Source organism: Leucopleurus acutus (assembly GCF_964270905.1).
Source record: "Leucopleurus acutus genome assembly, chromosome: 1".
NCBI lineage: Eukaryota > Metazoa > Chordata > Mammalia > Artiodactyla > Delphinidae > Leucopleurus > Leucopleurus acutus.
Window position 1 is genome coordinate 86868980 of NC_139142.1, and position 25222 is coordinate 86894201.

The following is a 25222-nucleotide window of genomic DNA, read 5'->3' on the forward strand; positions in this document are numbered from 1 at the left end:
TAGCAGCGGGAGGAAAAAAACCGTCCTTCGGGTCCCCGCCTCTCCGCTCCCAACGCTTTACTCCCTACTCCCCTTGCGACCACTACACACAGCTACGGAGGCCCCTAAAGTACAAATATCCCCCAGGCACTGCCATAGCCTGATAGATTTTGTCCTTGTTACTTCATCCCGTTCCAGGGCCCTGCGTTCTGCTTTTGTCAGGAATTCGAGCTCCTGCGTTTCTTCCGGCGGCAGGAACTCTAACGCTTTTCACGGAAGTAAAGTTGTTTTGTTGGCTTTTTTTTTGCGGGGGGAGGTGGCTTTTTTTTTTTTTTTTTTTTTTTTTGGCCGCTGGGGCTGCCCGCATTCCTTCCCTCCCACCTCGCGGAATTGTGGCGGGAGGGGGAGGAGAAAGTCAAAGCGCCTGCGCGGAGAGGCCGCTTTCCATCCGGGTCCCCGTCCGTGCGGTGCAGCAGGTCGGTAGGCGGGAAATGGCGACTGGCTGAAGGAGCTGGTTCTGTTGCAGCTGCGGGCTAAGCGGGAAAGACACCACGCGTTGCGCAGTTGGGACCATCGCCGGAGCCTGAGGACACTTCTCTGTCGTCACAGTTAGGTAATCCCACTCGTCCAGACGCTGCCGCTGCTCCCAGTCTTAGTCCTCCTCTTCCAGGGCCGTCTGCCGGGATCTCCTCCCCTTCTTAACCGGGTTCTCCAGCGGCTGCGGCGCCTTGGTAGTCATGCACTGTTGGCGCCTCGTACGTCCGCTGTGTGGAGCCGCTCTTCTCTGGACTTTCCCTTGGGAACAGAAAGGGAGCTCACTTCCCGCCAGCTTCGGCTCTCAGGCTGCGGCCTGTGTTGTGATTTCTGGGGTTAGATTTCACTTTGCTACCCACCCCCATCCCGATCTCATGTTCGTAGTCCCAAAACCTGTGGTCGTCCCTCCCGGTAATTGGGTTAGATCAGCTTTTCTAACCTTGACCCGTCTGACATTTTAGGCATTTCATTCTTTCTAGTAGGGTGCTTTTGCGGGGGGAGGGCGTTGCTCTATCTCAGTTTTTATAAATACCTTTTGAGGATCTGGAAGAAGAGATTTCACTAAGTTCTGTTTGTCTACTGTTAAAATGTTGAGTTGACATTGTTAACTTTTTCAAATTAAGAGTGGTGGTAAAGAACAGCCCATGTGGAAGGCCTCTGGTTTCTGTAGTGGTTAATTAAGGGTGAATCTTACTGTACTTCGTATTCTACACTTTCTTTGGGTATCAAATGCCTGTATAGATGCTTATTTTTGTATTCTTGACTAGAATTCCATGGTAAATAATTGTATACGTAAATCGTCTTTATTTACTTCTCACTTGAGTGGTGGCTGTAGGTGTGAAGGATGTTAAGCACTTTAGAGTACCTTAGGGAAACCTACAGAGATACTGCTTGTAAACTGCACTAAGATCCTGAAATGAAATGTACCTAGTAGATGTTCCTCCAAGGCAGGGATTTACCTTTCCAATGCTAATAAGGCAATACCAAGATTACTGCCTAACATAGGTATACAATTAGTGACTTAAAAGATTTATCTTCGTAATTTTCAGGTTGTAGATTTCTTTATATACTCTCTCTCCATTCTTTGCCAAGTTTTAAGTTTTCGTTTGTTGTCCAGCTGTTATCCTTATAAAAGCAAGGAAATGGCTAAAGCTACTTTTATTCTTCCTGCTTGTTCTTTTCCACATTGCAGACCAGTTGTCCATAAAGAGAAGTAATAAGGAGACTGTTGGTATTTTTCAGAATTTGTTTTTCAATATTGTTGAATTTGGGGCCTTTGTAGTTTTTTTTTTTTTTTTAAACTAGTTAAATTAAGTTTTGAAAATGTGGTTCACATTACACGTCATTTGATGTTTGTAACTCAAAGGCTTTCAGCTCTCTAGGTTCAGTTTAAAAGACTTCACTATTGTTTGCATATTAGGATTAAATTTCATTAATAAACAGGAACACACAAACATTATTACAATTGTCATTTAGTAGATTCCCCCCCAAGGTCATAAAGAAAGTCAAGGCAAAATGTAGCTCTTAGGTGAAGCAGTCTTTTAGGATTGTGTTGAACTTCATACTTATCTTCAAAACCAAAAGAACAGGGGGTGGGAAGTGGAGGTGAGGGCATACTGGATACTTGCTCAGTCAATTTGTTTAAAAAATAGGGCCAAATATTTGACTTAAAAGGATGTAAAATAAATTATTGGTCTAGTGTAGGTTTTATCTGTACTTTAATGATCTTTTTGGGTAGTTTATGAAGCATTAATGTTTTAAATAAAATTTGTTTTACGGATAGCTGAGTGAGCACTGTTTGTAGACTTCGTCTTCAAGAACTCTTCCAAATTGTTTTAATTCTTCATTCATTTGATTCTTTTAATATTCTTCCCAGTATACGTTGAAAGGCTGTGAAAGCTCTAAGTGGTATAGTCCTTAACCTTTGTGGACTTGTAGCTGTACAGAAGTTCTAAATAGGATTCCATAGAAAAACCAAATAGAATTGGTGGGTTTTATAGTATTCTACGTAGTGTCTCTTGGACACTTCATTTGAGCTAGTAAGGTTATTCTTTTCTCACTATTAAGAAATTAAGAATTAGGGGTGTTTTATCTTTCTGAAATTCATCTAGCTGATCCGATGTTTGAGATTTCTGGTCAAGAGGATTCCTCACAAGATTATTATATTAGCAGAATCCATCCAATTCTGATTTTAAAAAAACCTTGGCTCTTTTGTTCAGAAAGGATGTTCTAGACTCTAGACTTGTAACTATAGGATTAATTGCAGATTGAATAAAATGGTATAAATTTATCTCATTCATAAGAGATTTTTCGATTAATGCGATAAAGAAAAAGTGGTTTGTCTCAATAAACAATATCTAACTAAATTTGTAATTTACTGAGTTGTTGTGAAAGCATAAAGTAGAAAAGACACTTTAAGTCATAAATACCAAATGTTCTAAGAAGACCTCATATATGATATTCTCTAAGTAATTCTTTTGTGTAGGTTACCTGACCATTTTAACTGGATTGGCTACAGGGGTCATTTGCTCTACTTTGAAGATGAGAAGATTTAACAGAGATGGGACTTAAGATAAAACCGTACAACTTTTAGTTTCCACTTTACATTTGCCATGAGACATATATCTAAGCCAGACATATATTCACTACTGGTTTATGACTACATTAATTTTTAATTTAAATTGTATTAAATTATAATTGGATCTACATTACAAATAGGTGGACTAGGTGGTTGACTGTGTGGTATAATCTGAGAATTGCCAATGCCAAACTTTATTTGTGTCTCTCCTTTGTGTTATGGAATTCTTTCTAAAATGTTTCATTTAAAATTACAAATTCTCTGGAAGAAAAACTTTAAACTATTGCCTTTTATTGGCAATATTAGCACAGATTAGTTTATCAAATAAATTTGCTGATACCACAAACAGGTGAGGGTTCAGAGGCAGTGGAACAACAGAATTAAGCTTCTTTGCATTGGCTGTGATCAGGAGAGGTGTGGCATGTAGGAACATTGTCTGAGGGAGAAAGGCATGGTGGGAGTAGAGTTATAGTGAGAAGCTTGGGCCTCTTGGGGTCCTTTGGGAATCTTGTGAATCTGACTGACAGTAATGAGGAGTGAGACTAAGTGTGGTCCCAAAAAGAATTGTAGGACCTTAAGGACAAACGTGGTTTATAGCTTTGGCCTGCCCTTTTGTTTATTTACCTCATCTGCAGGTCCCCATTTAGTATGATATTTTTAGAAAAGAGTGAAGGAAAACACTAAAATGCCATTGAAAAAGAAAGTGTTGTAAAATATTTACATAAAAAGTCTTTTAACTTTAATATAAGGTCACAGTAGGCCAGTTAACTATATTAGGGACCCCAGGTTTTATGGTAATCATAGGCTCTCCTATATTCATTTAGAGAAATTATAGAAAAGGAAGTTTATCTAGATTAAACATGAATCATCAACTGTGCTTTGACTTGAGGTTCTAGCAGTCAGGTTTCCATAATAGCTATAATAATAATTTTAGGACAAGGAACTGTGTTTATTACTTTGATTAAAGAAACATAAAATTGTTCTAATAGAAGGCACTTGAATACTTCAGAAATAATTGGGATTATACTTAGTAATAGTGGCTTATATATAGTTTAGGAAGAATGTTTTCTTTCTTTGGACTAAATACTTCTATATGGAGAAATTGGAAACTAAAAAGGCAGAATCATTGCTAAAAATAAATAAGAAAGGGATATTAAGAATCTGTTAGCATCATGACATGATATTTTAAGTTTCTCGTGTTGACCAGTTAAAGTAATGTTTAAGTAGGAATTCAAAATATATTTTATTAAAAGAAGAGTATATTATTTGTTAAAGAAAAATATACAGAACCAATAAGTATCTTTTCAGTTGAGAACAACTATGATTATTTGTTTCAGTAATAATTGCTTTCTTTCTGATATTCCCCAAATATATATGATTATTCTATTGAGTTGAAATTGATTAACTTCACACTGACTTTACAAGTACCTGCTTTAGTGTATTTTGTTAAATAAGATAATTATACAGTAAAATCCTTTAATTTTCTGATGTACTGATAAAAATTATTTGAAAAATATAATCACATTTCAAACAATCATGCATTTTTCCCTCATTGGTAATATACCATTTTACTTTATTTTATTTTACTTTTTTAGTAGTAGCAAACAAGAGGGCACTTCTGTTAGAGAATTATGATCTTACCTCCTCTTTGACTAGTAATTTAGATAAAAATTCTTAAAACTCTTCTTAAAACTTTTTGTCTTCGGTTTATTCAATCATAATGATTAGTTTTTCTTTGGTAGGTAGCATAATAAGAATAGTAGGAAATTATTTCAGGTACTCAAAGATTTTTAATTAATAACTATTTTTCCTTTTTGCCAACATCTCATTGATTCTTTTATTATCAACTTAATGTGTTCTGAGAGTTCCATATTTCTACTGGCCTGAGAGTAAGTTGAATATAAAATTAATTTTCTTGAAATAGAAGCTTTTATTGAAGGAGTAGTTATATCTCTCCCCTTGCCCAATTTTGGTGAGAACTACTTAAAAAGCATTCTTAGGAAAATTCTGCCAAAATTAACTTCACGTTTTTATTCTTCAAATTTTCTTTAATGTATCCAATAAGTACATTGTAACTTGCATGTATACAGGTAACTCCTGTAAATTTTAAAAATTGCATATATTGGAATATATTCCATAGAAAGGATAGTAATATGATGAAAAGTGATACACTGGAGTGACAGGTTTCCTATGTGCTTTTTTTTTAATCTCATTAATAGCTTTTTAATATGATTTTTTAAATTTTATTATTTCTTTTTGGTTGCATTGGGTCTTTGTTGCATTGCGTGGGCTTTCTCTAGTTGCGGTGAGCGGGGGCTACTCTTCACTGTGGTGCGTGGGCTTCTCATCGCGGTGGCTTCTCTTGTGGAGCACGGGCTCTAGGCTCGCGGGCTTCAGTAGTTGTGGCTCGCCGGCTCTAGAGTGCACGCTCAGTAGTTGTGGCGCACAGGCTGAGTTGCTCTGCGGCGTGTGCGATCTTGCCGGACCAGGGCTCGAACCTGTGTCTCCTGCATTGGCAGGTGGATTCTTAACCACTGCGCCACCAGGGAAGCCCTCCCATGTACTTTTGACAAGTTTCTAATGAATATTATAGTACTCAGTTCTTATGAATTCATAACTATATTTTTTCTAAAATAGCACATTTTGTTATAAAGTTTTATTGGTATGAATTTCTTTCATGCTGTGTAATAGAATACTTCTTTTTACAAGATGTGTACATTATACTTACTGCAGTTAGTTAAAATTAGAACAATCTCCAAATTACTGTTGCTTTAAAGCTTAGGTGAGAGAAATACAAGTCTGTCCTCAGCAGAAGTACATACTGTCTCATTCGGTACATAACAAATATTGATTTTGCCCTAATGGTATTTCTGCTGAGTACATGCAAAGTTTTAAGTTGGGGTCCTGATAATAGTATTTTATAACATGTATGTGAGTGGCTGTATTTTCAGTGATCAACAAACGAAATAATGCCATCTTTAAAAAATCATTTCATATTTTCATTGAGCATTTTAGTCATCAATAATCTAACAACCCAGAGAAAATTAATTGACCATGGTTTTAGAAAAAACTTTTTTTTTTTTTGGTGGTTGTTCATTGAAGAAAACTTTAAGAGGAAAAAGAGCCATAATTTTTTTTTTTTTTTTTTTTTTTGCGCTACGCGGGCCTCTCACTGTTGTGGCCTCTCCCGTTGCGGAGAACAGGCACCGGACGCGCAGGCTCAGCGGCCATGGCTCACAGGCCCAGCCGTTCCGCGGCATGTGGGATCTTCCCGGACCGGGGCACGAACCCGTGTCCCCCGCATCAGCAGGCGGACTCTCAACCACTGTGCCACCAGGGAAGCCCAAGAGCCATAATTTTATCAACCCAACTCAATAGCAGTTTTTTTTCCCAAATATTTTTGATTATGTTTATAGTTAGTAGTTTTTGAAGAATTCCATTATCTAGTTTAAAAAAGGAGAGAAAGTTATGTATCACATAATAATAACCTGAAAAGACCACTTTATCACATACTTTGTTGGGCAGGGTTCAGGGAAAAGAATCTCCCTGTCTTGGAGTTGATGCTTTATATAATCCTCCTCTACTTAATCCTCTTGCCCTATTTGACTTTTGACTTTTATTAGGTGATAAGTGGGAGGGACCAAGAAATCTCTTCTTTCTGTAAAGTCATTCAATGAAGGGCTTGGGAAAGTAGTAAAGGAAGGAGAGTAAAAGTGGACAGTTGTAGTATCTGAACCTGTTGATTTCAGATTATTCAACTGGAAATATAGTGAAAACAGATACTGATACTTTTGTCATTTGGTGTCAACTAAGGCAGTGATTTTTAGCTTTTTCTTTCATGAGTGTAAATTGAGTAGTGATACCATTTATAATAGAATATAAATTAACAAACTCAGAAATTTAGAGCTAGAGGAGACTAAAAGGGTCGTCTAGTCTTTGTTTCCTTAATGATGAACGATCTGAAGACTTTTTAACATGTAGTAAGTGTTGGTCTTAATTAGGGTGCTTCTAGATAAGTTGTATGTGATAGAAGGATGAAAACAGCTCAGATTAATTAATGACTCATCTCCTGTTGTGACAGCTCTCTTTTTAGGTAAAATTTACATGTAGTAAAATGCATAGATCTGAAGTCCAATAACTTCTTTTGCTGTTGAGGAAATGAAATGCTAGAATGATTGCATGACTTAATTAGTGTCTAATCAGTGTTACAGCTAACTAGTGATAGATTCAGGACTGATACCTCCCAGTCCAGGGACTCTTCCTCTAGTAACTCCCTCAGGAGCCTACTCCAGAACTTTGCATGCACATTTTCTTTATATAGGCAATTTATAACTTATATATACCTAAATTTTATGGGGAAACCCAGACTTTGTTGCCTTTAAAGTTTGATTTGTGATCTTTTTACAATTTTCTTATTCATATTTTTTTGTCCACTTTCGTTTCCCTTTTCTCTCTTTTATTCAGCAAAAATTTGTTTGAAAGAATGCACATTAGATTAGTCCTAGATAATTTGTTAAGAATCCTTCATATATAATGTGCTGTTTTGTTGTTTTGATAGAAAATTGTGTACTCAAGACCTCAACAGCGAATTATCAACTGAGTTTATGCTTGTATCATTATTATAATCTTGTTAGCACAAGACAATTTGCAGCCATAATTGTTGGCATCAAATATTGCTTGGGGTCAGGGATTTTGTGAAAAGGAAGGAAATCTTATGAGGAAGGAATATTTTTAGTTTTATTCTTGCTCTTTTTGTGAGCAAGAATTGATTACTGCAGTGAGGATTTTGTGTTTCAGTGACATATTTTTTTCCCTATTCTCTTGTCTCTTTGAGGGAAATGAGAAAAATTATAGTTCAGTTCAACAAAGGTTGAGCTTTCATGTGTACCGGGTTGTTGGAGTTACAGATAAGATCTCTGCCTTCAACACTCTTACAATTTAGTGCAGTTAAAGATATATAAATAGATTATTTCAGTACGATTTGTTAAAAGCTAAGGAGAGATAATCACCAGTTTACACAGGCATGGGCATGTGGGGGTGGTTACTTATTGGGGTGCATGGTACTTGGGCTGAGCTTTAAATGATGAGGATAAGAATTAGTTGAAAGGAAGGAATATTTGAGGTATAGAGAAAAGCAGAAGCATGATACAGCAGTGTGGGCAAGAAACTATTATTACTGGAGTGCAAAGAGTGAGGCAGCAAATAGCAGTGAAAAAAGACTTGGAGAGGTAGATCTTGGAGGGTTTTATATATATTGCTAGAGTTTAGTCTTTATTTTAAAGAGAGTTCGTGGGATGGAACAGGCAGATTTGTAGAGTGCAGAGGATGGATTTAAAGGGGGAAGACTGAGAAATATTTTAGAGGTAGAATCATGAGGATTTGGTGATTGTAGGGGACAAGGGAGGGGAAGAATGACTAGGTGTTTAGGATGGCTTCTGGCTTCATTGATTAGGCAGATTACTTGTGATTAAGAATATAGTAGAGCCGGGGGGGCGGGGGGCGCTTCCCTGGTGGCACAGTGGTTAAGAATCCGCCTGACAATGCAGGGGACATGGGTTCGAGCCCTGGTCCGGGAAAATCCCACATGCCGCGGAGCAACTAAGCCTGTGTGCCACAACTCCTAAGCCTGTACTCTAGAGCCCACGAGGCTCAACTACTGAGCCTGCATGCCACAACTACTGAAGCCCACACACCTAGAGCCACAACAAGAGAAGCCCCCACAATGAGAAGCCCACGCACCGCAACGAAGACCCAATGCAGCCAAAAAAAAAAAAAAAGCTGAGCTCATTTTATTTAAAAAAAAAAAAGAATATAGTAGGGGGACTACCCTGGCGGTCCAGTGGTTAAGACTCCACAATTCCAATGCAGGAGGCTCGGGTTCCATCCCTGCTCAGGGAACTAAAAAGGAATACAGCAGGAAATATACAAAAGGAAGAGCAGGTTTGGGAATAGAGGTGGGATAGGAAAGGTGAATTCAGCCTTGGGTAAGTTGAATTTGAGGTGCAGAGTGAAAGTGTTGAGAAAGCTGTTGGATGATAGTCTGAAATTTATAGATGATACAAAAGCTAGAAGAATTAATGTTGCAATTTGGAAGAGGCACCCATGCCCAATCTTTTTAGCTGGGCTGCAGATACATAGAAAGCAAACTTAATTGCTTGGTTTTAAATTGCTGAACAATCAGCTTTTTCTATTCCTGAGATGAGATCTGGTTCAAATGTTGAAAAGTGGAAATGTTTTACATTATATACTCGCCCCCCAATGTCATGAGTTCTTAAGCTTAAAATGTTGTTGCATCCATTGCTGTGTTTGTTTTGTGATGTAATCTACTTAAATTGTATCTACTTCATTCATTAGTAGTAGATTTATTTCCCTGATGTACTCATTTCCCAATCTTTACTTGTATTATTCTATTTTTACTGGTAATAGAAAAGAATTTATCTAGTAATGGAGCTCTAAAGAACCTAGAGGATTGTTAATTTCTAACATAAGTAGTAGAGTTAGCAAGATGAGGCTGTATATGTATGTGTAAAACTCTTCCTTTTATATTTTATGTTTAGGTAATAAAATTAGACTATTGCAGATATTATGTAGGCAATCTGATCAGTACTTGGCCCAATTGGTATGTATTGTTTTTGGTTTTGGTCAGGTAATGCTGGCCTCATAAAATAAGTTGGGAAGTGTTCCCTTCTGTTTTCTGGAAGAGTTTGTTGTTTGTTTTGTTTTTATTAAGATGTTTGGTAGGATTCTCCAGTGAAGTCATCTGGGTCTGGAATTCTCTATGTTGGAGACTTTTCCTGCAATTTAATTTTTTTTAGATATGGGGCTGATCAGGTTATCTTTTCTTTTTTTGGTTATAAATTTATTTATTTATTTTTGGTTGCATTGGGTCTTCGTTGCTGCACGTAGCCTTTCTCTACTTGTGGCGAGGGGGGCTGTGTGTGGGCTTCTCATTGCGGTGACTTTTCTTGTTGTGGGCTCTAGGTGCATGGGCTTCAGTACTTGCGGCACATGGGCTCAGTACTTGTGGCTCACGGGCTCTAGGGCTCAGGTTCAGTAGTTGTGGCTCACGGGCTTAGTTGCTCCACAGCATGTGGGATCTTCCTGGACCAGGGATCGAACCCATGTCCGTTGCATTGGCATTCGGCCACCAGGTAAGTCCCTTTACAGGTTATTTTTGTTGGATGTAAAATCCTTGGTTTACATGTTCTTGTTTTTTGGGCGGGAGGTGGGGCTGCGTTTGGTCTTAGTTGCTGCATGTGGGCTTTCTGTCGTTGCAGCGAGTGGGGGCTACTCTTCGTTGTGATGTGTAGGCTTCTCACTGTGATGACTTCTCGTTGCGGAGCATGGGCTCTAGGTGCGTGGGCTCAGTAGTTGTGGCTTGCAGGCTCTAGAGCGCAGGCTCGGTAGTTGCGGCGCACAGGCTTAGTTGCTCTGCAGTATGTGGGATCTTCCTGGACCAGGGCTTGAACCCATGTCCCCTGCATTGGCAGGCGGATCCTTAACCACTGTGCCACCAGGGAAGGCCAGTTTACATGTTCTTTCCTTGATTATTTTATTTTAAACATTTTACTCCATTTTTTTCTGGCATAAAGCGTTGCTATTGAAAAATTTAAAATAGTCTCATATTCTGTCCATTATAAAGTCACTTAGTGTATGCCTAAATCAGGGGTCTGCAAACTACTGCCCATGGGCTGACTGCCTGTGCTTGTAAACACTTTTTTTGTACACAGCTATGTCTGTTCATTTACATATTGTCTTTGGCTGCTTATGCTATGCAATGCCATAGACAATTTGGAAACCAGTGAGCATGGCTGTGGACACTGGACATTGATATTTGAATTTCATATAACTTTCACCCTATGGTTTGTAAGCCTAAAATATTTACTCTCTGATTCTGTAAGAAAAAGTTTGCCTATGTCTATCTTGCCTATATGTCCAAAGAATTTTTCCCCCATTTCTTAAAATTCAGTAATTTAAAGTTCTAGTAGCTCATACTAGACTGTCTTGGTATTTGTCTTTCTGGGTTGCTATTCTCATGTCTGTGTCTTTCAATACATGGTTTCAGACTTCTGTTTCTGGAAAGTTTTCTTTTTGTACTTTTGAGTGTCTGATCTTTGACTCTCTTCAATATTTGATCAGTTTTTCTTGAATCTGCATTTTTTTAATGTTTAGAAATATGTCTTCTTTTTTCTATCTGTTGTGTTCATTTACTTCTTTGTTCTTTTTTCTTTAGTCTTCATTTATGAAATAATTTTTTTTTTTTACTTTTTAATTTTTTTCTGACTTCTGTCACTTTATCCCCACCCCCCTGAATTCCAGTTAAATTTGTTCTTATATTAGTGGTTTTAACCTTTCCTTGGAAGTGGTTTATAGTTGCGATCTGTCTTTATGGGGTTACTTTTTGTAATTTTATTGTTTGTAGGAAATTAGGGATTTTATTCTGCTTCTTTTTTTTTTTTCTTCTTCTTATGATAACTATATGGGCTCTGGTCTGATTTCTGTTACTTTTTAATGTGAAATTTGTTTTCCTAAACTTTTAGAAGGAGCTTTGGTTAAAGATAGGTTTTGGCTTAAGTGGAACTTTCTGTTGTTTTCTTATAGTGTTTGAAAATATGGAGGACTGCTCTCTGAGATTGCTTAGTTTATGTTCCTCTTTCCGTCTTTTTCTAGTATTCTGTTTGCTTTTCTCATTTGATTCTGTCCTACTCTGTTTTGACTTTATTCGGCAGTTTCCTCATATTGAACCCTGTCAGTAGCTCTCATAGTCAGGATTTTTGTTCTTATTTTTTAATGGAAAATATCAAACATATGCACAAAGTAAACAATGGTATCGTGAATCTCCATATAACCATCACTCGGTTTTAGTAGTTATTAACACTTTGTCTGTCTTCTTTGATCTATACCTCCACCCACTCCTACCTGGTTGGTTGTTATTCATAAGAACTTTTTATAGGTGTTTATTTAGGTAAATTTTATATACTTTGAAATACATAGATCTTAGCTGTAAGTTTTGACAAATCTACACCCGTATCACAATATAGGACATTTCCTTTCCTCAAGGCAACTTTTATTCTGATTTTTTTTTCTCCTTAGATTATTTTTGCCTCTGCCTTTTTAATGCCATCACCAAATGCATACTCTTTTGTGTCTGCCATTGCTCAGTGTCTGTGAGATTCTTTCATGTTGTTGATGATATTAGTAATTGTTGCTTTCTGTTTCTGATTATTATTCCACTGTAAAAAACAAAGCAAAACCCACAATATTCATCTTTCTGTTGCTGAGCATTTTCGTTGTTCCCAGTTTGGGGCTATTGTAAATAAAGCTGCCAGGAACATTTTGGTAAAAGAACCTTGTGGACATGTTTATATTTCTCTTGTTTAAAAACTTAGAAATGAAATTATTGGATCAGAGGGCTATGTGTTGTTTATTAGAAAGTGCTCAACTTTTACCAAAATTACATTCCCATCAGCAAAATATGAGAGTCCTCATTGTTCTACATCCTTGCTACCATTTATTGTTGTCAGTCTTGTACAATACTTTTTACGATTCAAGTAGATGCGGATTAGTATGCTATTAATGTTTCTAACTTACACTTCTGATAATAAATAATATCGAGTATCATTTCATATGCTTGTGGCAAGTTATCTAGCTGTTATGAAATATCTTCTCAAATCTTTTGCTCATTTTTTTCTACTGGTTTGTTTGTCTTCGTTGTGTTTTAGGATTTCTTTGTATTCTGCATACAAGTGCTTTACAAGATACATGTTTTATGAATATTGCATCAGTTTGTTGCTTGCCTTTTGATTTTTTTTTACTGGTGTCTTTTGGTGAACAGAAAATTTTTAATGTTTATTAAGCCAAGTTTATTCAGTTTTTCCTTTTATGGTTATTGCTTTTATAGTTATTCTTTGTATAAGAGCATTTCATCTACAAGGAGATAGTTTTACTTTTCCTTTCTGACATAGGTTTCTTTTCTTTTCTTGCTTAATTGACTAGAACCTCTAGTAAAATGTTGAATAGAAGTAGTGAGAGTAGACATCCTTGTCTTATTTTTGGTCGTAAGAGGAAAGGCATTTAGGTTTTCACTATGAAGTATGATGTTAGCTCTGGGGCTTTTGTAGATGTCTTTTATTGGGTAAGAATTCCCTTCTACTCCTGGTTTGTTGAGGTTTGTTTTTTTTTTTTTTTGCGGTACGCGGGTCTCTCACTGTTGTGGCCTCTCCCGCTGCAGAGTACAGGCTCCAGACGCGCAGGCTCAGCGGCCATGGCTCATGGGCCCAGCCGCTCTGCAGCATGTGGGATCCTCCCGGACAGGGGCACGAACCCGTGTCCCCTGCATTGGCAGGCGGACTCTCAACCACTGCGCCACCAGGGAAGCCCCTTGTTGAGTATTTTTATTGGAAAAGGATGTTGGGTTTGGTCAGATACTTTTTCTGTATCAACTGAGATGATTGTGTGGAGTTTTTCCTTTATTCTTTTAATATGGTGTATTAGATTGATTAGTTTTCATATTAAACCACCCTTGTATTCCTGAGAGAAATACCACTTGGTCATGGTGTGTAATCCTTCTATTAAGCTGCTGGATTTGGTTTGCTAGTATTTCGTTGAGGATATTTCTGTCTATGTTCCTAAGGGATATTGATGTGTAGTTTTCTTGTAGTGTCTTTGTTTGACTTTGGTATCAGGGTAATGCGCCTCATAGATTGAGTTGGGAGGTGTTCCTCAATTTTTTGGAAGAATTTGAGAAAGATTGGTGTTACTTCTTCTTTAAACATTATGTAAAATTTACCAGTGAAGCCACCTGGTCCTGGACTTTTCTTTGTGGCAAGTATTTTTTTATTATTAATTAAATCTCTTTACTTGTTATGAGTCTTTTTCTGTTTTTTCTTGAGTCATTTTAGTTGTGTCTTCTTAAAAATGTGTCCATTGAATCTAGTTTATCTAATTTGTTGCTGTACAGTTTTTCGTAGTATTTTCTCATAATCCATTTTATTTCTGTGAAGTTGGTATTAATGTCACTTCTTTCATTGATGATTTTAGTAGGTTGAGTTTTCTCTTTTCTTCTTGTCTAGTTCTAAAGATTTGTCAATTTTGTTGCTCTTTTCAAAGAACCAACTTTAGGCTTCATTGTTTTTAAAAAAATTATCTGTTTGATTTATTTTTGTTCTATTTCTTTATTATTTTCTTTCTTCTGCTTGCTTTACATTTAGTTTGCTTTTCTCTTCTGGTTTTTTAAGCTAGAAGGCTTTTTTATTGATTTGAGGTCTTTTTAAAAATATTAGCCTTCACAGCTATAAGTTGTCCTCTGAGCACTGCTTTTAGGGGCATGCTATGAGTTTTGGTGTGCTGTGTTTTTGTTTTCATTCATTGTGAAGTATTTTCTAATTCCCCTTGTGATTTCTTCTTTGACACAGTGTTTATTTAGGAGTTTGTTGTTTAATTTTTGCACATTTGTTAATTTCTCAACTTTCCTTCCTTGTGATTTCTAATTTAATTCCAGTGTGGTTGGAGATCATATACTTGTATGATTTCAGTTATTTTATTTATTTATTTTATAAATTTATTTATTTTATTTTTGGCTGTGTTGGGTCTTCATTGCTGTGTGCAGGCGTTCTCTAGTTGCGACTGGGGGCTACTCTTCGTTGTGGTATGTAGGCTTCTCATCGTGGTGGCTTCTCTTGTTGCAGAGCACGGGCTCTAGGCGCGTGGTCTTCAGTAGTTGTAGCATGCAGGCTCTAGATTGCAGGCTCAGTAGTTGTGGCACATGGGCTTAGTTGCTCTGCACCGTGTGGGATCTTCCCAGACCAGGGCTGGAACCCATGTCCCCTGCATTGGCAGGTGGATTCTTAACCACTGTGCCACCAGGGAGACCCGATTTCAGTTCTTTTAAAGGTGAGACTTGTTTTGTGTCTTAACATGTAGTCTTTCATGGAGAATATTCCATTTGTAAGTTGAGAAGAATGTGTATTCTGTTGTTGGATGGCGTGTTCTATGTATATGACTCTTAGGTCTCAAGAATCGTTCAGGTCTTCTGTTTCCTTATTGATCTTTTGTCTAGTTATTCTATCCGTTTTTGAAAGTGGAGTATTAAAGCCTCCAACTCTTGTTGAATTGCCTGTTTTTCACTTTGATTGACAATTTTAACTTTATATATTTGGGGACTCTGTTGTTAGGTACGTGTATGTTTATAATTTCCCTCTAAGTGCTGCTTATTACATCCCAGAAATTTTGATGTGCTCTCTTTTTGTTAATTTTCATTACAAAATATTTTGTATTTCCCTTGTGAATTCTTGTTTGACTCATGATTTATTTATAAATTTAAAAAATTTCAAGTATATGGTACTATTTAAGATTTCTTTTGTTTTTGATTTATAATTGTGGTCAAGGAACATACTTTGTAAGATTTTAGTCTTGATGGTCAGTTTCAAAAGTTCATGAGGGCTTGACTGCTCCAACCCTTTTAGAACTATTAAGTATACCTTTTACAACTCATTATTGGAATGGACTAAAACCCTCTACATTTCAGCCTCCTTCTTTAAATGCTCTTGTCTTTCTTTCCAGTGACTGGTTATTTTTAAGTTCAGAGGACCTTTCTCCTAAGCTTTCCTAAAATCTTCACTCTCCATGAAGAGTGATCTAGCATTTTATATATACACTATGATGTGTATCTATCCTTAACCTGTTAGACTTTTTGATTCTCATGGGAAGAGGTATCATTTTTATCCTTTTATTACCATACTGGTAGCAGGTGACCAATATTTAAATTTTAATGAGCTGAACCCCTTGGACTGAACTAGCTATATGTGTTTAGTCTTTTAAGACCTACTTTATATGAAGATATTATTTCATAAAATTTTTAAATTTCCATTAAAGATTCTGGGTTTAAGATAGGTTCACCCATAGGTATTTTTGAAAATATTAAAAAAAAATTTTACAGATTTTTAAAGAAATTGAATACAAATAACTTTCTTTTTGAAAAATTACCCCATGCATTTGCTTTATGGGAATTTTCCTTTTTAAGGAGTGCTGTGCTGAAGAACAAAGGAATTAAGACAAAATTTATACACTGTAAATAGAGTTATTTAAGTAAATAATACATACCTTGAGTAAATCCCTTTAGAAGTTAACATTGACTCTTTAGGAGAAAAGGCAGTATTTGTTTTATTTGGGGATGACAGCTTAAAACTGAACACTATTTGGTGATGAAAAACAAATGGTTGTTTGGAAAGATATTTTAGGACTCCTCTGGTGAAGGCTTTGAGGTTGGGACTTTTTTGTTGGAGTAGATTGTGTGTGTGTGTGTGTGTGTGTGTGTGTGTGTGTGTGTGTGTGTAGTTTCTATATGTTAAAAAAGGGAGGGGTCCTAACTTTTTTTCTGTGACTGTTGTGTTGCATTACTAAAGACACAACTTTTTGTTTGTTTGTTTTTTGTTTTTGGCTCTGTTGGGTCTTCATTGCTGCACCGCGGGCTTTCACTAGTTCCGGTGAGCAGGTGCTACTCTTCGTTGAGGTGCGCAGGCTTCTTGTGGTGGCTTCTCTTGTTGCGGAGCATGGGCTCTAGGCGCACGGGCTCTAGAGCGCAGGCTCAGTAGTTGTGGTGCCGGGCTTAGTTGCTCCATGGCGTGTGAGATCTTCCCGGACCAGGGCTCGAACCCATGTCGCCTGCATTGGCAGGCAGATTCTTAACCACTGCGCCACCAGGGAAGCCCAAGACACGACTTCTTAAGCTTCCTAATTTGTCTGCGAAGACCCTACTCTTTGCCAAGAATTTCTTCACCTTTAGGAGTTTAGAGTGCTTAACTGGTTAGACTTTTTTGCTAATGCATTCACTGTTGTGAGTAGTTTTACTCTTCTCTGCACTTTATAGCTTTTCTAATTCCTTCTTCATTTTGAGCGTCAAGATGGTAAGATGAATAATGTATTCATTATACAGGTGAAAAAATATTTAAGTGGCTATAGCTTAGCTATGATTGAAGTAGGATTAGACCTAATTAAGATCTCTTAATTATTAGTGTAGTAGTTTTTGTATTCTATTTCACAGATTATAATTCAGGGAATGTTCTCAACTACTTCTAAGTCTTGGGACAATTTTTGCCAGCCATTAATTTTCTCATCAGTGAAATGAGAGAGTTCAAATCGATGGCCTCATATTTTCTGTCTGATGTGAATTTGGTATTTAAAGGGTCATTACAAACAAATGGCCAACAGGCACAGGAAAAGATGCTCAACATCATTAGCCATTAGGAAATGCAAATCAAAGCCACAATGAGATACCACTTCACCCCCACTAAAATGGCTATAATAAAAAAATAAACAAGTAGCAAGTGTTGGTGAGGATACGGAAAAAGTGAAAACCTTGTACTTTGCTGGTGGTGCCGCTGCTGTGGAAAACAGCAGTTCCTCAGTATGTTAAACATAAAATCACCACATGAACCAGCAATTCCACTCCTGGTTACATACCCAATAAAACTCAAAACAGGTGGTCAAAAAGAAACTTGTACATGAATGTTCACTCCAGCACTATTCACACTTAACCAAAAGGTAGAAACAACACAGATGTCCATCAGTAGATGAATGGATAAACAAAATGTAGTCTTACCCATTCAATGGAACATTACTCAGCCGTAAATGGGAATAATGTACTGATACATGCTACAACATGGATGAACCTTGAAAACATTATCCTAAGTGAAAGAAACAGTTATATAGGACCATATATTGTGTGATTCCACTTACATGAAGTGTCCAGAATTGGGAAATCCATAGAGACAGAAAAGAGATTAGTGGTTGCTTAGGGCTAAGGGCAGGGGGAAATGGGGATTGACTGCCAATAGGTATGGGGTCTCCTCTGGGGGTGATTGAAAATGTTCTGAAAATAGATAATGGTGATGGTTGGACAACACCGCAAATTAATAAATGTCACTGAATTGAACACTTAAAAAAAAAGATCATTACATATGGTAACATCAAATACCACAGAATGATCCAGTCATTCTTGTTATATTGATACTTGTATACTTGTTGATATTTAGAATTGTGCTCATGGAATTAATTCATTCATTGACTAAGGTTTTTTTCCACTACATTGTAAGCTCCAGAGGGTAAAAACCTTCTCTATCTTGTTTTACTAGGCACTTACCTAGCCCAGTGCCTAGAATGTGGTAAGTGCCCAATAAATACTTGTTGAATGAATGAATGAGTGATTAAATGAATGATAAGGTCAGCATGGGTGGAGGCAGCATAGTGCTCTGGAAGGAACATGCACGCTCTATTAGATCATAGGATATAATATTTCAGAAGTTGTGGGAAGGTTATTTGGGAGAATGTAATAAAATTCAAAGCACTACACGTTTCAATTAAAAGGTTAGTTTCTTGGGAATTCCCTGGTGGCCCAATGGTTAGGACTCCGCACTCTCGCTGCTGAGGGCCTGGGTTCAACCCCTGCTTGGGGAACTAAGATCCCGCAAGTCATGTGTGGTATGGCCAAAATAAATAAATAAATAAAATGTCAGTTTCTTATTTCAATCCCTTATAGACCTGGACTTCTTTTTAATCAAGATATTTTTATTATATAAGCTGGGCACATATGGGTATGCTAGGTTTAATTTTAATAACCTGTATTATTTTTCTCTTATAGTTTTACATGTGGCACCCATAAAAGATGAGGCTGAGAACACGGAAAGCTTCTCAGCAATCAAATCAAATCCAAACACAACGCACTGCCAGAGCAAAGAGGAAATATTCAGAGGTTGATGATAGCCTGCCTTCAGGAGGAGAAAAACCACCGAAGAATGAAACTGGCTTGTTGTCTTCAATTAAAAAATTCATTAAAGGAAGCACACCCAAAGTAATGGTTTTACCTTTTAATTATATCATTAAAAATGAAGTTTAGGTTGTTTTCTTTAAGCATGTAAAGATGAGAAATCTAATATTGCTAGAGCCCTATTTAAGGGAATGTGTCTACATTTTGGTGTTAAGAGTATTGACATGTAAAATATTTAATGGTCGGTCAAGAAAACATTATTTATTCTACTTAACTGATCCACTTAGCCTTCTGTTTTCTCAACTTAGAATTATGGGAAGTAAAAAATTTTTATTTACTTGAATTATGGGAAGTAAATGGGAATTATGGGAAGTAAAAAATTTTATTTACTTGAATTATTTCTTTTACTTCCATTTTTTTTCATTTCAAAGATAAGTTAAAGTTTCTTGTTAATATTAATACATTGTCTAATTAGGGAGATGATTTATCTATCTGAATTCTAACATTTGTACAATGAAAATGTATTATTCATTGATGAGAAAACAAAAGTTATTAAGAAAGAATGGGGAATTCCCTGGCGGTCCAGTGATTAGGACTTGGCACTTTCACTGCCATGGGCCCAGGTTCAATCCCTGGTCGGGGTACTAATATCCCGCAAGCCGTGTGGCACAGCCAAAAAAAAAGAAAGAAAGAAAGAATGGACACTGCCCAGGAGTCATATGCTCTAGATTCATACTTCATACTCTGGACCAACTTAAATGATCTGAGGAAAGGCATTTGCCCCTCTTAGCCTCAGGAAGACAGTAAAATGGGACTAATACTAACTGCTTTGTCTGCCTCAGAGTTGTTTTCAGATTGGATGGCAAACAGGTGGAAAAGCATTTTGAGAAATTTTAATGTATTAATGATAATGTTATTATCATTCATTGTATGTAGATTTTGTTATCACTGTTGCCTACTCATGTTCTTTCTTGGGATTATTATATATATGATAAATTTCTTATTATAATATAAGTTTGTCACTTTGATAAGTAGAAAAATAAACCAATGTGACGATTTATTCATAGTGATAGATTTTTGTCATCATAGAACTAAAAAAGCCTAGTTACTGTGAACCATTGGCCAAGATTTAGAAGTATTCTGTGTTAGAATTTTCTTTTTCGTTTTGGTGGTTTTATTTTGTTTTTCTAATAATATAAGTAAAATTTCTTTTGTTAATTTTAAATGTAATTTTTAAGTTTCTTTGAGTTAATTTACATGAGCCTAGAAGTATTCTAGTATTATTGTATAACAATGATAAAATTCCTTCCAGAAACATGAATTCCTGAATCTTTAAATTCCGTATGGGTTATCATTAGCCCCTGTTGATGAGAACATCACTGTATGTCAGTTCATTCTCTGAACACTTCTAAATGTTGTAAAGTTCTTCCTTATCTTGAAGAAAATATACCTACCCTTTACTTTTTTTTTTTTTTTTTCTGGTATGCGGGCCTCTCACCGCTGTGGCCTCTCCCGTTGCCGAGCACAGGCTCCGGACGCGCAGGCTCAGCGGCCATGGCTCACGGGCCCAGCCGCTCCGCGGCATGTGGGATCTTCCCAGACCGGGGCATGAACCCGTGTCCCCTGCATCGGCAGGTGGACTCTCAACCACTGCGCCACCAGGGAAGCCCATACCCTTTACTTTTTCATAGGTTCTTTTTCTTCATGTGCAAGTACAAACCCTCAGTCACTGTCCTGGCTAAATATTTCTAGTTTTCATTATATGACATATATGATATAGATCACCACCTTGGTCACCCTTTTCTGTTGTTCATGAAAGGTAACAACCAGAAGCGAACATTGGTTTTTCCTATGTCTTTTGACTTCTGTTCATATTTATTTCCGTTGATTTGGACATACTTCTACTAATGTGGCATTATATTATATTATATCATATATCATGTCATGCTTTCTTTTTTCTCCTTTAGTAGTTTTAGATCTTCTTTGTTGGTCAGCAAATTTTTGCCCATGTCAATTAAAACACTCAGGGTTTTTCTATAGTAATTGTTGTCAATTATTTAACAATATGCACTACTGCCTTTCCAATAAGTGACAATGCTGGGATTTAACCCAGGTACAATTTGACTCTGATATCTGTGCTCTTTTTCCTATACCATTCTGTCTCAAAGGAGCTAGATAATATCTTTATAGCATCACCTGTCTTGTGTAAGGATTGAAAACTTTCTTGATGAAAGTAAATAAGAATTGAGTCTTTCTATGCTGCTGATTTTGTCATTTATTTATATTCTATCATCAGCTCAAAGCTTGAGGCTTATTCTTCTTCTAGGAAATTTTTTTTTCCCTAGTACTTTTTGCATGTATCATCATCCTCTGTCTTCAGTCTTTCTGAGTGGATGATAGACTGCTTCTCTTATTTCTACAAGTGTCCTTTTAAAATCCAAGTTAGCTAGATAACTCCCTATGCAGCCACTGGTTTCTTTGGTACCTTTCCTTTCTCTTCTTTTGGACTTTTAAAGTTATGTGGTTAGAATTGAACTTTATAGACAAGTCTTCTTGCTTTCTCTTTGAGTTGTCTTTCTTCTAAGGTGTCTGACATTGCTCTCATGCCTGTCTTATGAGTCTGGCTTTTTGAAACTTGGTCTCTGCATATGGGCCAACTCTTTTGCTCTTCTTTACTGTATGATTTCCAGTTTGAATGGCTGCTGGTATTCTTGCCAGTTTACTCTCACTGACCTATTTTTATTTTCCTTATAAGTTTTAATCTGTATTCTAGTCCTAACTTGGCATAAATTAGCCATGAGAGTATTTAGATAATTTAAACATATGTTGTTCATCTAAGAGGTGTGTATTAGTTTACTAGGGTACGTAATAGTCTGCCATAACAAAATATCACAGATTGGGTAGCTTAAACAACAGAAATTTATTTTCTCACAGTTCTGGCAGTTTGAAATCTAAAATGAGGTGTTGCCAGGTTGGTTTTTTCTGAGGCTTCGCTCCTTGACTTCAGATGGTCACCTTCTTGCCGTGGCGTCATATGGTTGCCACTTGGTGTATGTGTTGTCTGTTTTGTAATCTCTTCTTGTAAGGACACTAGTCATATTTGGATTAGGGCCCATCCTAATGATCCCACTTTAATTACTTCTTTAAAGGCCCTGTCTCCAAGTATGACTACATTTTCAGGCTTTTGGGGTTAGAGCTCCAACATAGGAATTTAGGGGACACAACTCAGACTGTAATAGAATGAATGAAATCTCTCATGTCTTTCAGATCTAGATTTTATGATTCAAGGATCTACCACTTCTCTCATTTCAGAATTATGTAATTGTCAGTAAGAGTACTCAGGAAGTGTTCATACTCAGTCTTTCTGCTTTTAGCATGATGAGATTCCTAATATATATTTGAAGTGAAAGAAGACCTCACAACTAAAATGTATTTGCTTTATACCAGTGATCTCTCTATTCCTTTCTAAATAGGTGGTTTCTAGTGTTTTCCCATAACAAAATGGTCTTTTTCTCTGTTACCTAAATACTGTTACACTGTCATAGTTAGGAGTCATCAGTTTCCTGTTACATAAATCAGTGTTTTTAGATCTTTTAACTATGATCCACAGAAAGAAGTAACATCTTATATACTACATTCATACATATGAAACAAAACTCACCCTTAACATACTTGATGTGTTCTGATTTTTCTTTTCTATGGTGTTGTTTCTTATTCTCCTTTTAAAGGTGATTTTCATGTTTTAAGTTGATTTTATGATCCACTGATGGGTTGTGCTCCTTAGTGTGAAAAACATGATTAGATGAAAACTTTGTTCTCTTTAACCTTTGTATTACTAAGCTTCATAGTTATATTTGGGAATTTTCTTCCTTCCAGAGTTAAATCTCATTTGTTTGTGTAAAAGAACGTCTTTCTAGATGAGTTCTTTAACAACTAGATTAATTTACCGTTTATTTTTATTTTTAATTAACTTATTTATTTTTGGCCACATTGGGTCTTTGTTGCTGCACAAGGACTTTCTCTATTTGCAGCGAGCAGAGGCTACTCTTCATTGTGGTGCGTGGGCTTCTCATTGTGGTGGCTTCTCTTGTTGCAGAGCACGGGCTCTAGGTGTGTGGGCTTCAGTGGTTGTGGCTCGTGGGCTCTAGAGCGCAGGCTTAGTAGTTGTGGAGCACAGGCCTAGCTGCTCTGCTGCATGTGGGACCCTCCCAGACCAGGGCTCGAACCTGTGTCTCCTGCATTGGCAGGTGGATTCCCAACCACTGCACCACCAGGGAAGTCCCCTTGCATGTAAATTTTAGAATTAGCTTGTCTGTTTCTCCAGAAAAGCCTACTAGAATTATAATAGAGATTGTATCACATGTAGATCATTTAGTGAGACTGGACATCTTAACAATATTGAGTCTGCCACTTCATGATCGTGATATATCTCTATGTTAATATAGGTGTTCTTAATTTTTTCCTGCTAATATCAAGGTCTTACACACCTTTCATTAGTTTTATTCTTAGACATTTGATGTTTTACAATGCTGTTTTAAATGATGTAATACATTAAAGTTTTTACTTTCTCTTTGTTGCTAATATATATAAATATAATTTATTTTTCTATATTGACCAGGTACTATGTGAAATTGCTAGATTCACTTAATCATTCTATTCTTTAAGATTTCATAGTGTTTTATACATACATAATCATATACCAGATAACCATAATTTTCTTGTTCTTTTCTGATTTTTAGGCCTTTTATTTCTTTTTCTTCATTTATTGCATTGGTTAGGACCTCTAGTACATTGTTTAGTAGAAGTGGTGAGAGCAAACACTTGTTACTGATCTTAGGGGAAGAGAGTTTGTTTACATTAGGTATGATGTTAGCTAAATGTTTTCCGTAGTTATCTTTTATCAGTTTGAGGAAGTTCCCTTCTGTTCCTAGTTTGCTATAAGATTTTATTATGTTGTTGAGTTTTATCAAAAACTTTTCTGTATCTATTGAGATATTCTTCAGATTTTCCTCTTTTAATGTGGAGTAGAACATAAATTTTTTTGAATGGAAAACCAAACTTGTATGGCTGGATTTGATTTGCTGCTGGGTTTGTTTTTAAGGATTTTTACATCTGTGTTCATGAGGGTTTTGGTCTGTAGTTTTGATTTGTAATGCTTTAAGATTTTGGGATCAGGATTATTCTGGTATTATAAAACAAGTCAAGAACTGTTCCTCTGCTGCTTTTTTTTTTCTAAAAGAACTTGTGTTGACTAAGTATTATCTCATCCTTAAATTATAAGTAGAATGCACTGATGAATTCTGGAGAGGGATTTCTGGAATGTGACTGGGATTTCTTTATGGAATAGCTTTTATTATAAATTTGATTTCTTTAATATATATGGGGTTGTTTAGCTTTTCTATTTCTTCTTCAGTTTTGGTCATGTGTTTTCCAAGGAATTTGTCTATTCATCAAAGTTGTCAAATTTTTAGGTGTAAAGTCTTTGCAGTATTTCTGCATTAACCTAATAATGTCTGCAGGATCTGTAATGATATGTTCCTCTTTTCACTCCTGATGTGAATAATTTATGATTTATCTTTGTTTTGATCCGTTTTGCTCCTAGAGCTTTATCAGTTTCATTACTTTTTCAAAGAACCAACATCTGTCTTTGTTCATTTTCTCTTTTCTTTCCAGTGTCTGTTTAATTGATTTCTACTTTTTATTTTTACTATTTTCTACTTTATCTGATTTACTTCTACTTTTCTAACTCATAGAAGTGGGAGCTTAGAATAGGAATTAGTAAACTTCTCCTGTGAATATTTCAGATAAGTGATACTTAAGGCTTTGCAGACTATATTGTCTGTAATTGCAGTTACTACACAACTCTTCCATTGTAGACAATACATAAATGAATGAGCATGACTTTGTATACTGATATTTGATTTTCGTCATAATTTTCATGAGCCATAAAATATTATCGTTCTTTTCTTTCCCCCCCCCAACCATTTAAAAATATAAGAACTACTCTTGGTTTGCTGGCCATACAAAAACAATGTGCTGGACTTGGCGTTTGGACTGTAGCTTGCCAGCCCCTTGCTTAGGTCATTAATACTACACCTTAATTTTTTTCTAAGTCAAGTATTTAAAGCTATGATTTTCAAAGTACTGCTTTCCCGCACATTCTGATTTTATATGTGTGTGTGTGTGTGTGTGTGTGTGTGTGTGTGTGTGTATTTTTGGGGGGGGGCCGTGTCATGCGGTGCATCTTAGTTCCCCGACCAGGGTTCAAACCCGAGCACCCTGCATTGGGAACACGGAATCCTAACCACTGGACCGCCAGGGAAGTCCTCTGACTATATTTTTGTTACCTTATTTGTGATTTATTCTTT

At 36.6% G+C, this 25222-nt stretch overlaps 1 protein-coding gene across 2 annotated transcripts in view; it reads left to right on the top strand.

Annotated features, from left to right (window-relative positions):
- The first annotated feature begins 233 nt into the window (after positions 1 to 233).
- The window catches only part of CTDSPL2 (CTD small phosphatase like 2), a 71333-nt gene continuing 46344 nt past the window's right edge, over positions 234 to 25222 (top strand). For both annotated transcript variants that reach the window (XM_082845257.1, XM_082845258.1), the window contains exons 1-2: positions 234 to 592; positions 18729 to 18938. In XM_082845257.1, the coding sequence (XP_082701383.1) occupies positions 18753 to 18938 (186 nt within the window). In that variant the 5' untranslated portion in view covers positions 234 to 592; positions 18729 to 18752. The remainder of the gene's footprint in view (positions 593 to 18728; positions 18939 to 25222) is intronic.